The sequence below is a fragment of the Carcharhinus amblyrhynchos genome, chromosome 26 (assembly GCF_965287045.1).
Source record: "Carcharhinus amblyrhynchos chromosome 26, sCarAmb.v2.hapA, whole genome shotgun sequence".
In the NCBI taxonomy this organism is placed as follows: Eukaryota; Metazoa; Chordata; class Chondrichthyes; order Carcharhiniformes; family Carcharhinidae; genus Carcharhinus; species Carcharhinus amblyrhynchos.
The window spans coordinates 29268968-29281196 of NC_137349.1; the positions used below are offsets into that span (position 1 = coordinate 29268968).

General features: G+C 44.2%; 1 protein-coding gene across 2 annotated transcripts in view; it reads right to left on the reverse strand.

Annotated features, from left to right (window-relative positions):
* Window positions 1-2501: 2501 nt before the first annotated feature.
* Window positions 2502-12229, reverse strand: part of LOC145358923 (tight junction protein ZO-3-like) — an 87886-nt gene continuing 78158 nt past the window's right edge. For both annotated transcript variants that reach the window (XM_080213299.1, XM_080213298.1), the window contains exons 18-21: window positions 9717-9817; window positions 7489-7746; window positions 5508-5548; window positions 2502-3286 (exon numbers count right to left, since the gene is read on the reverse strand). In XM_080213299.1, coding sequence (XP_080069425.1) covers window positions 3175-3286; window positions 5508-5548; window positions 7489-7746; window positions 9717-9817 — 512 coding nt within the window. In that variant the 3' untranslated portion in view covers window positions 2502-3174. The remainder of the gene's footprint in view (window positions 3287-5507; window positions 5549-7488; window positions 7747-9716; window positions 9818-12229) is intronic.

Here is a 12229-nt window from a genome sequence, read left to right on the forward strand (position 1 = left end):
CCTTATCCTGAGTCCCAGAGCACTGAGAGCTGCCTATGACTGACGTGCCTGAATGTGATAGTGAACCAGAATAAAACAGGACTGGTGAGCCTTTGGTAATTGTCTGTAAAAGTTACACAGTGATGGGAAACACCAGAAAGAAACGAGTCAACATATAGTAAAAACATACATATTTTACTGCAATATATATATATCAGTAATTTTACAAAATAGTTGTTTAAGAAGGGAAGTTAAGACAAAGAGCTCTTGTTTCTACAAGGCAAGGATTGATGGCAGCATCTGCCTGTGGTTCAATAGCAACTTCTATAGGCCACAATCAAAGCAGCAATTGGAGTTCCACTCTCCCCACACTCCTAGGCAGATGAAAGACATAATTGTAACTTTTGATCTATGAACTCTGTGCTCAAGGTGCTGGGTAATGGAATAGACTGGTTTCAGGCACCAAATATGTGAATATTGAGTTCTCGTGGATCAGGTACCAAACAGCTGGAAGGCACTGTAAAGTTCTCTTTTCATATTGTTCCAATGATATAGGTCAGCTCTAACCTCGGAGTGTGCCCCTCACTGCCTCAGAGATACTGGGGACCTGCCAAATACTAAGGCCTGGATCAATGCTGAGGATTTTCCCCAAGCACGTTGCCACCCATTGGACAAAGGGTGCAGTCACAGTTTACTTGTAATTCTAGAATTCACTTTTCATTAAAAAATATATGTGAAAGGGATTAGGTGGCTGTATTGCAAAACCCAGTGAGAATTAAAGAGTCCGAACTTCAATTCCTGATCTGTGAAATCGACAGTGACATTCTGATATGCACTTTCCAGTATTCCCCACATCATCAGAGTGAAAATAGTAGCTGAATACCAAGTTAGGGGCAGTTGCTGTTGCCCACCAGCAAGAGAGGGATTGGGCCAAACCTATTTCTCTCCTCAATGCACTGATTCGCTGGAGTCGAGTTCCATGGGCACTGAATCTTGTAACCTGTGAATGTCAGTCGGTTATTTGACTACAAGGGCCTCACTGCTGAATCCAGTTACTGCACTCTCACTTAGACCTCTATACGATAGCAATGAAGCTTGGAGAACAGCACTTCTTTCGATTAGACACTTGACGATCTTCTGGCCTCAACACTGAATTCACCAATTTCCAATCTCAACCTTTCCCCTATTTTTCAGACACCAGTTCATGGAATCTGCAGTGCAGAAGGAGGCCATTTGGCCCATCAAGCCTACACCAACAACAATCCCACCCAGGTCCTGTCCTATCCCCATAACCCCAAATGTTTACCTCCTGACATTGTGGCAATTTATCATGACCAATCAACCTAACCCACACACGTTTGGACTGTGGGAGGAAACTGGAGCACCTGGAGGAAACCCATGCAGACATGGGGAGAATGTGCAAACTGCACACACACAGTGACGGAGGCTAGAATTGAACCTGGGTCCCTGTGAGGCAGCAATGTTAACCATTATGCCAATCCTTACAACTGTTGCAATTGTTGGTAATGATTCTGGTACATCTTTTACATCTCCTAGAATCCATTTTTATTTCTTGAACTATTGCCATCTGCACTTGTCTTGCATCATCATCCCTTTGTCATTTGTTTCTTGCCTTCCATCTTGTCAGACACCTTCCCTTTTGTTCCTTGCCTCTCTATTTGTTTAAAATGTGTTGTCGCTTCAGACATTAACTGTTAATTTGTTCCACAAGTGCTACTCTACCTGAAACATTTCCTCTTTTTATTTCACTTCAGTCACCTGACACACTCTGTCCAGAAGGGGTTGCTAAAGTGGGAGCCTACCTAGCGTAGAGATACTGAGGACCAACTGAATTGTAGTGTTCCAACTTTTGGGAACACCATCACCATCTATGATCTCCCCACCAAGTCTCACGCCATCCTGGTTCGGAAATCTATCACTGTTCCTACAGGATTGCTGGGTCGAAATCCTGGAACTCTTTCCCCGACAGCATTATGGGTGTACCCGCACCACAATGGACCACACTTCCAGAGGTTGGCTCACAATCACTTCTCAAGGAGAGTTCAGTATGGGCGATGACTGTTGGCCTTGCCAGCAACACACACGTCTGTATAAAACACCCGGTGTGCTATGAGTGGAATCGAGCCTGGGGACATGTGGGGCTCATTGCCACCAACTGGGTGGAGGGTGGGGGCATAGTCAGAATTATTAGTATGTTGGGGAGTTTTTAAGTAAATCATTCCTAAAAGAGCATCTTTATTATGCAACATTAGGCAAACAACTTGGTCTATTAATTACAGTCATTTCACAGAAACAAGTCAGTTAATCCAGCAAAAATGTCTGCCTCGGTTAAGAAAATGATGTGGAGATGCCAGCGTTGGACTGGGGTAAGCACAAGTAAGAAGTCTGACAACACCAGGGTAAAGTCCAACAGGTTCATTTGGTAGGACAAGCTTACGGAGTGTCGCTACTTCTTCAGGTGAGTGGAGAAGTGAAGAAGGAGCAACACTCTGAAAGCTTGTGCTACCAAATAAACCTTTTGGACTTTTACCTGGTGTTATGAGATTTCTTACTTGGTTAAGAAAAACCAGAACCTTTCAAAAAAGAATCTTGACAGCACTACTTGTGATTCTAAAGTTTGGTTTTAATAAAACGTGTACGAAAAGATTTACGAAGATGGCTCTATTAATAAAGACAAAAATTGGAGAGTCCCAGTTTCAAAGATTGGTCTGGGAAATCAACAGAGTGCACAAGTGCTAGTCACACAAATGGGAATCTTCCAAAATGAGTTGCTAGATAGCTAACAACACAGTAACCCTCGCCGCTTTCTCCTCCTGGGCCTGGAAGGCTAAAAAGCAATTGGTGCCCAAAAAAAACACCTCAATGATCAGTTAATTCCACACAGACCAGAGACTGATGTGGAACCATCCAGGCATGCACTGTACTGAATGATGTATTAATCCATCAATGGGGAGGTGAGCTATCATACAGGCCAAAAGCACTTACCTCTTCCCTGATTACTGAGAGGTGGGAGTGGTTTACAATTAAGGTGTAGCAATGTTATGTCTGTGTTTTAAAAAATCATCTATGAAGAAGTTTAAAACAGATTTGGTTAATGTTTGAGAGCAGCAAAACTGTCCTTGCTTGGCTTAAACACTGTTCCATCACGGGAGTGGTGGTTTGATGGGACAGCGCTTAGAGCTCGGTGGCTGGTCCATTCCATTCATCATCATCATCTTCATCTTCATCTGAACTGTAGATTAGATCTCGCCTGGACTTGATTGCATTGAGATCCTGTTCATTTAGCCTTTAAGAGAGAGCATCATAGAGGTTTACAAATGGAAACAGGCCCTTTGGCCCAACTTGTCCACGCCGCCCTTTTTATTTTATCCACTAAGCTAGTGCCAATTGCCTGCATTTGGCCCATATCCTTCAATACCCATTTTACCCATGTAACTGTCAATAAAAGATCATTGCTTATCTAAATAACCTGCTAACACCATATTATCAGAGTCAATGAATTATTCTGGAGTGCGGTAACTGTTGTGTTGACAAATTCTGAGCAGCCAATGGGCACAGAACAACATCCAACAAACACAAACTGAAGACCAGTTTGTCTGTTTATCTTTTTGCTCTCAGTCACACTTCTGGAGCTTTTTTGGCCAATTTCCCACAAAAAGGAATTGGAAAAGAAATTTATTTTCATGCCAGGTTTTTAAAAGTAATATGTACTTTCACAAGTTTTTAAAAAAAAAATGCTCCCAGATAAAAGACGTGCTAATTGGAAGCTTGCAGAGATTAACCAATAAGCAATTTATTAGCTTGGCGATTCAACACTCATTTCGCTGGATTTTCCAGCCACATTCCCCCCCCCAAGACTGGAAAATCCTGCCCGAGGTCAGCCGACCTTTGTTTGGTCCTGACCCGCCCACTATGATTCCCCCGTGGTAGACGAGACGGGAATATTCTGCCATTATATTGAAAGGCTGTGTTGATTTGTGAAAGGGACGTGATCCTTGACACAGAGTGAGAGAATTTTAAGAACAGGATACAGATAACCATGGAGACTGCGAGGCCCTTTAAGGATGGGAAGCTGCAGTGTCAGATCAAGAAGGGTACATCAGGAAGGGTGATTCTGTCCTGATGTATAGGACAGGACATGAACGGATTATTCAGTGTAAATTAAATAGGACGACCCAATGATTTTGAAGTATTCTTGCCTGTCTCTTATTTTGTGTGAACTAATTGAACTAGGATGGCATGGTGGCACAGTGTTAGCACTACTGCCTCACAGTGCCAGGGACCCAGGTTTGATTCTGACCTCAGGTTCTCCCTGTCTGTGTGGATTTCCTCTGATGCTCCCGTTTTCTCCCACAGTCCAAGGGTGTGCAGGGGGTTAGGTGGATTGACTATGCTAAATTGACCCTTAGTGTACCAAGATGTGTAGGTCAGATGGATTAGTGGGGTAAATACATGGGGTTATGTGGATAGGGTTGCAGTAAGACACAATTTCGGAGAGTTGATGCAGACTCAATGGGCCATTTGGCCTCCTTTTGTGATTCTATGGTTAAACAGCCCTGATCATGTCTGTTACTCCTACATGCTTCATCAAGCTTCATTTAATCTAGATCAGTCTACTTTCAGAGATATTGGATAAAGACATGGTTAGATCACAAGAAGATCCTACCAGTATATTCCTATCATCTGATGATACAAATAGGTGTGGATGAGGCAACTCCCATTTAGGGAAGATAGTTGGGCACAGTCAGAGATTGGCTGAAGCCACTGAACCCAAGACAATATTTATGCAGACCTGAATTCACAACAGTCGCCAATGGATGGCTGATTGAGAACAAATACCCTCCCTGCCGCTTTCCAAATAGTGTCACAGAATCTACACACTGGAGTTTATTTTAACATCTCATCTGAAGGAGATGGCACCTTTGGCTGATGCAGTGAAGTCCTGGAATATGCAAACATGTAGGGGGTTGAAATGCACTATCTTTTGATTCAGAAGCAAAGGTGCTCCTAGTTATTTTCTTCATTCTTTCACATGATGTGGGTATTTCGGCCAAGGCCAACATTTGCTGCCCATGGATAATTGTCCTTGAACGGAATGGCTTGCTACACTATTTCAGAACGCACTTAAGAATCAACCATCGTATTGCTGTGGGTCTGGAGTCACATGTAGGTCAGACCTGGTAGGGACAGCAGATTTCCTTCCCTAAAGGACATTAATGAACCAGATGGGTTTTTACAACAATAGACCATGGTTCCATGGTCACCATTATGGAAATTAGCTTTTCACTTGCAGATTTATTCATCGAATTTAAATTCCATCAGCTGCCATGGTGGGATCTGAGCTCATGTTTCCAGAGCATTAGCCTGGAGCTCTGGATCACTAATCCAGTGATGTTAACACTACGCTGCATCTCACCCCAAGCAAAACTGTGCAAGCTTTTGAAATCTGTGCAGTAAAAGTTCCTGTAATAAAGTGCAGGAGAGAGAGGGTCCCTGTAAACGCTCACCTTGAGAAATGAGGATCCCTTTGCTGACCCTCAGGCTGGGCCTGTGGAATAAACAAACAAACTGAATTGGAGCAATTGTACCGAAGACAGGAACTTGAACGAGGTTTACATTGAATGGTCTGAGTTGTAGAAAAGTGAAATCCCTGTCCATATTCCTGCATTCATTATGAAAACCAGACTCACGGACTTAATCTTCCATTATTCCTTGAAAAGACCAAAATCAGGACCACTGCTAAGTGCTGGTGCTGTGGTAGTATCGCAGTATCCTGGTGCCACAGTTTAGGAAGTAGGTTTCAGTGAACCTTGTTGGAGATCGTACAGAATTACATTAGCAGCTTCACAGAGGATTATTCTGATCCTAGTGCTAATATTTGCAGTTTGGTAGGCAAAAAAATTAAGCTGATGCTTTTCATATTTAACAGGCTAAACAAACCTTGAGCTACTACATGGTTCCAATTATTGTTCTGCATTAAGATCATAATATATACAGGAGCAAGAGAAGACCATTCAGCCTATCAGGCCCACTTTGCCATTGAATAAGATCATGACTGATCTGATGTGGCCTTAAGTTTCCTACCAACCTCCATAACCCTTGACTCCCATCGATCTGTCTAACTCATCCTCGAATATATTCAATCACAGAATTATGCAGAATCTCAGAATACTACAGTGCGGAAGAGCTTTTTAGCCCATCGAGTTTGTATTGATGCATGAAAGGCCCTGACTTGTTCACCTAATCCCACCTGCCAGCACAATGAATGTGAAAGTGCAAGTTGTTTTTTAGAAAATCAAAATAATGAGAATTTTACGTGCTAGCATGTCCTGTGACTTTAAAGTTAAAGGTACTTTTTAAAGGATGTGAAGCTTCCCTCTGGTGGAGGCCATTCAGCCCATTGAGTTTGCACCAACTACAATCCCACCCAGGCCCTATTCAGTAACCCCTCATATTTACTCTGCTAACCCCTGACACTAGGGTTAATTTAGCATGTCCAGTCAACCTAACCTGCACACCTTCGGACTGTGGGAGGAAACTGGAGCATCCGGAGGAAACCCATGCAGATACAGGGAGAATGTGCAAACTCCACACAGACAGTGACCCAAGCTGGGAATTGAACCTGTGTCCCTGGTGCTATGAGGCAGCAGTGCTAACCACTGTGCCGTCCCTTCTTTGTATTGTTAGTAAATCTGGCTACAGTACAGTATGTCCCTTCACCTAACTCATTCACATAGATGGCAAATAAGCTGAGGCATAAGCATCAACTCCTGTGGCAGTCCACTAGTTTCCCAACCTGAAAATGACCATTTAATTTATCTTGACTCTCCATTGCTATCTGCTCGCCAATCTTCTATCCATGCACATAAATCATGCCCAAAACCAAACTCGCAGTAACCTTCTCCTGCACCTTGTTGAATGCCTTTTGGAAATCCAAATACATGATGTTTACTGGTCCCCTTTTACCCGCCCTACTCATTACTCCTCAAAGAACTCTAACTAATTTGTCAAACACAAATTCCCTTTCACAAAACCATGTTGACTCTGCCTGATTGTATTACCATTTACTAAATATCCTGATACTCTCTGTTTAATAATGGACTCTGGCTATTTCCTGATGGCAGATGTTGGACTAGTTGGCCAACAGCTTCCTGCTCTCCGTCTCCCTCCTTTCTTGAGTTACAAATTTGACTTTTCAATCTGGTGGGACTTTTTCTCCACTGATCCTGATTGTTTTAAGTTCCTCCCTTGTTTTTCTCTCTTCATTTTATGGTCCCTGAGGTGGACCCACCTCCTTCTCAAGGTACCTGGTGACAAGAATTAAATCTTGCTTGGTCAAAAACAACAAATAGTTATTGTGAATATAACGGATCTAGCCAAAACAGTCTCCCCTTTAAGTGCCTTCTTTGGCAGGAGAGTTTCAAGGGGAGTTCTATTTAACCCAAGTTTCCCTTTTGTGATTTTTAAATCATCAACCGCGTCCAATACCTGTGAGTAGGTCTTTGGTGTTGCATGGGCTGTTGCCGTGGAGATTTGGGGTGTTTCAATCCTGATGGGTTCCGAAGACCTGGTGATTGCAGGCTCATCCAGCCTTTCTTCCAGTTCATTGTCTGTGTAAGCTCCCCCTTCTCCGTCTGTGTCCTCATAGTCACTGTTTGCCCGACTCTCATCACAGCTCAGATAATCCATGCTCACGCTGCTCGATCGGTTCAGCAGTTCCAGGTCTTCCGTTCCAGTTTCTTCAGCCTGAAACCATAAAGTACAGAATAAGCTGAGGCTACTTGGCCCTTTAATTCTGCTCCAACTCCTTGTGGTGTTAGCTATGCTACTCTCATCTCCGAGTTACAAGATTCTAAGTTCAAGGTCTAATCCAGGCTGACACTCCAGTGAGGGAGTGCTGCACAGTCAGAGGAGCTGACTTTCAACTGAAATGTTAAACTGAGACCTGGTCAAACGGGTGTAAAATAATTTTTGACACTATTCTGAAGAAGAGCATAGGAGTTAGAATCATAGAGTCCCTGCAGGGTAGAATGAGGCCATTTGGCCCATCTATCCTGCACCGACAACAATCCCATCCAGGTCCTATTCCTGCTATTGCATACCCCAGCCACTAGGGGGCAATTTATAATGGCCAATCAACCTAACCCACACATCTTTAGAGTGTGGGAGGAAACTGGAGTACCCAGAGGAAATCAATGCAGATATGGGGAGATCGTGCAAACTTCATTCAGTCACCCAAGGCCAGAATTGATCCGGGGTCCTGGCGCTGTGCAATGCTAACCACTGGGCCACAGTGCTGCCCTTGTTATCTCAGTATCCTGGCCAATATTTATCCCTCAATCAACATCACACAAGAAAGAAATCTAGTTATTATCCCATTGCTATTTGTAGAAGTTTGCTGTGTGTATATTAGCTGCTATGCTTCCCACATTGCAACAGTGACTATAATTCAAAAAATACTTCATTGGCTGCAAAGTGCTTTGAGATGTCCAGAGGTAGTGGAAAGCTCTATATAACATCAGTCTTGTTGTGTTTTCCTTGCTACCCACCTGTTTAACTGTCTGCAGTCCACTCTCTCCCATTCATTTAATCGTCTGAGGAGAAGATCTAAACAAATATTCAGGGATTCCGACAGTAATAAAGCAAAATTGCAGAATAATTTTTCATCGGGTGGATGTAGCTGTTACTAGGGAGCATAACTATAAGGTTCTTGGTGGGAGATATAGGAGGGATGTCCGAGGTAGGCTCTTTACCAGAGAATGGTTGGGGTGTGGAATAGACTGCCTGCTGTGATATGGCATTGGACACTTTAGGAAATTTCAAGCGGTTATTGGATAGGCACATGGAGCACTCCAGAATGATATGGAGTGGGATAGCTTGATCTTGGTTTCGGATAAAGCTCGGCACAACATCAAGGGCCGAAAGGCCTGTACTGTTCTACGTTCGATCCTCACACCTCTTAATATTCCTGCTGCTCCTGCAAGCAACATTTAATTCCACCACATCCTCCCACTCCACATCCCCCCACATCCCTCCCCACCTCACCATGCTCAGGCATTCAAAACTTTGTGTCTTGGTAGTGCTTTTAAGGACTTAAGAGTGATGCAATGAAGTTTTTTTGGTTTATTTTCGAGAAAATCCTTTTTGGAAAAAAATCCCCATAAAATATGAGGTGGCAGAGTGGTTAGCACTGCTGCCTCTCAGCCACAGGGACTCGGGTTCGATTCCCAGCTTGGATCACAGTTTGTGCGGAGTCTGCACATTCTCCCCTGGGTGGGTTTCTTCCCACAGTCTGAAAGATGTGCTGGTTAGGTGCTAAATTCTCCCTCACGTGTGCCCAAACAGGCACCAGGGTGTGGCAACTAGGGGATTTTCACAGTAACTTCAATGCAGTGTTAATATAAGTCTATTTATGACACTAATAAATAAACTAAAAAAAAACCTCAATTTTTGCCAGGTTGTTTTGTTTTGTGGGAGGAATCTTTGCCCGGACACCCAGCGATCCAGGTACCTCAGGGCAGAACCCCAGGCCCTCCCGATGTTTTGGCTCAGTACAGTTTAAAGTGGCACAGTTACCAAATGTCTGACATAGGGAGCTAAAAATCAACCATCTTAAACACCAATCTCCTGAAGAATTGGAACACACTGATGATGCCGGTGACATTGGGATATGGAATAAAATGACTGGGAGTTTCAAAGAGAGAAAGAAGAAACACCTTTTCTTCAGTGAACCACACATACTGAGTCTGCTGCTCCTTGATTGTCGCTTTCAAAGCTTCATACCACGCACTGGAACCAGAGTTCAGATTTATTGTACCTGTGGGGAAAATAAATTAAAGAAGGTGCTTATTCACAAAGCTACCCAGAATAGACTGCGGGTTTGATTTGGATTTGTAAGGCGACAAACTAGGAGTTTACATGAGTGCAGTACGGCCCAAGAGAGGTCTCTCTGTAAGGCTCGATTGGTCATGGAGAGCGTCAGAGTGATGGATGGAGCGCTGCAGCCAGGGAGCGCCGCAGATTCACCCACATTCATCACCGACAGGGCCTCTCAATACAAACTCACAAAAAGATCCTTTCTGGCTTTGTTTGAGAAATGATGTGGAGATGCCGGCTGGGGTAAACACAGTAAGAAGTCTCACAACACAAAACTCTCCACATGCCTGACGAAGCAACAGCGTGTTCCAAAAGCTTGTGGCGTTTACTATCAAATAAACCTGTTGGGCTTTAACTTGGTGTTGTGAGACTTGTTACTTTGTTTAAGAAACGCAGGGCGATGCCCAGGACACAAGCAAGGCTGAAAAGAGAAAGCATAACGAGTCGTACCATAATGATTAGTTTCTGCTGAGTGATTGTAGGAACCAGGGAAGGCAGTGTTTGCATGTTCAGTGTTTTTGTGCAGTTCCCCTGTGGAGAGGGTTTAACAGAATAACAGCTGGCCAGTGGCCTCATTGTTGCTATTCAGCTGGGCCCTCACATACAGACACCGGTGCTTCTGAGACCATGTGCAAAATCACAGGATAAAGGCGGCCCTTCTTTCTATTTTGTTAGCGTTCAAATAACGAAGAAGAGTACAGTACCGGAACAGGCCCTTCGGCCCTCCAAGCCTGTGCCGATCACCGTGCCCTAGCCAAACCGAAAACAAACCTTCTGCCCTTACTTGGTCCATATCCCTCTATTCCCTTCCTATTCATATACCCATCCAGATGCCTCTCAGATGTTGCTAATGTGCCTACTTCCTCTGGCAGTACATTCCAGGCACTCTCTGCGTGAAAAACTTCCCCTGTATATCTCCCTAAAACTTTCTCCCTCTCACCTTGAACCTGTGCCCTCTTGTAATCCACGCTGGGAAAAAGCCTCTGACTATCCACCCTGTCTATGACTCATAATTTTGTAGATCTCTATCAGGATCTCCCCTCAGCCTCCGTCTTTCCAGTGAAAACAATCCTAGTTTATTCAACCTCTCCTCACAGCTAACACCTTTGAGATCCCTCTGTATGTTAATGTTAGCAAGGGTTCTGCCATCATAAGAACATAAGTAGTAGGAGCAGGAGTAGGCCATCTCGCCCTTCGAGCCTGCCCCGCCATTCAATAAGATCATGGCTGATCTGAAGTGGCTCAGTTCCACTTTTCCACTCTCTCCCCATAACCCTTAATTCCCTGGTCTACCAAAAACCTATCTACCCGTGTCTTAAATATATTTAGCGAGGTAGCCTCCATCACTTCAACGGGCAGAGAATTCCAGAGATTCACCACCCTTTGAGTGAAGAAGTTCCTCCTCAACTCCATTCTAAACTACCACCCCCCCTTATCTTGAGGCTGTGCCCTCTAGTCCTGCTGTCCTTTCTGAGCGGGAAGAATCTCTCTGCCTCTACCCTACCCATCCCCTTCATTATCTTATACATCTCTATAAGATCCCCCCTCATCCTTCTAAACTCCAATGAGTACAGACCCAGTCTATTTAGTCTCTCTTCATAGTCCAACCCCCTCATCTCCGGTATCAGCCTAGTGAACCTCCTCTGCACTCCCTCCAAGGCCAAAATATCCTTGCGCAAGTGTGGCGACCAAAACTGCACACAGTACTCCAGCTGCGGCCTCACCAGTGCCCTGTACAGTTGCAGCAAGACCTCCCTGCTTTTATGTTCTATCCCCCTCGCTATAAAGGCCAACATCCCATTTGCCTTCCTGATCACCTACTGCACCTGCAGACTGGGTTTTTGCGACTCATGCACAAGGACCCCCAGGTCCCTCTGCACCATAACGTAGCATCCTTTGTGGTTATCGACCCATCTACATCCTATTGCCTTGATGCAGCGAGTGCAGCATTCCTAAAGGAATCTGAATCACCTGGATCCAGCAGACCACCTCATCCAATCTTTCGATGCTGTACATCGCACCACTGGGGAGGAAAGGACAGTATGGCTCAACCTCACACATTCCCATTGGGGAGCTGGAACCAGATTCGCCAGCTTGGCAAAAATAACCAGCATTAAATTGTCCATTGGTTACCCTGGGCCAAATGCCAATCATCTGCTACATGACACCATTGAAAAAGAAAATAAAATGTATCAGCTATAACAAACTGAAAAACAACACCAGCAACATGCTGAACAAGGCAATCCTGATCTCTTCAACATCACCATACTGGAGACAGAATGGAGGGGCTTGAAATGTGGCAAAGCAGCAGGATATATAACATCACACCCAAATTCCTGGAACAGATTGTCCC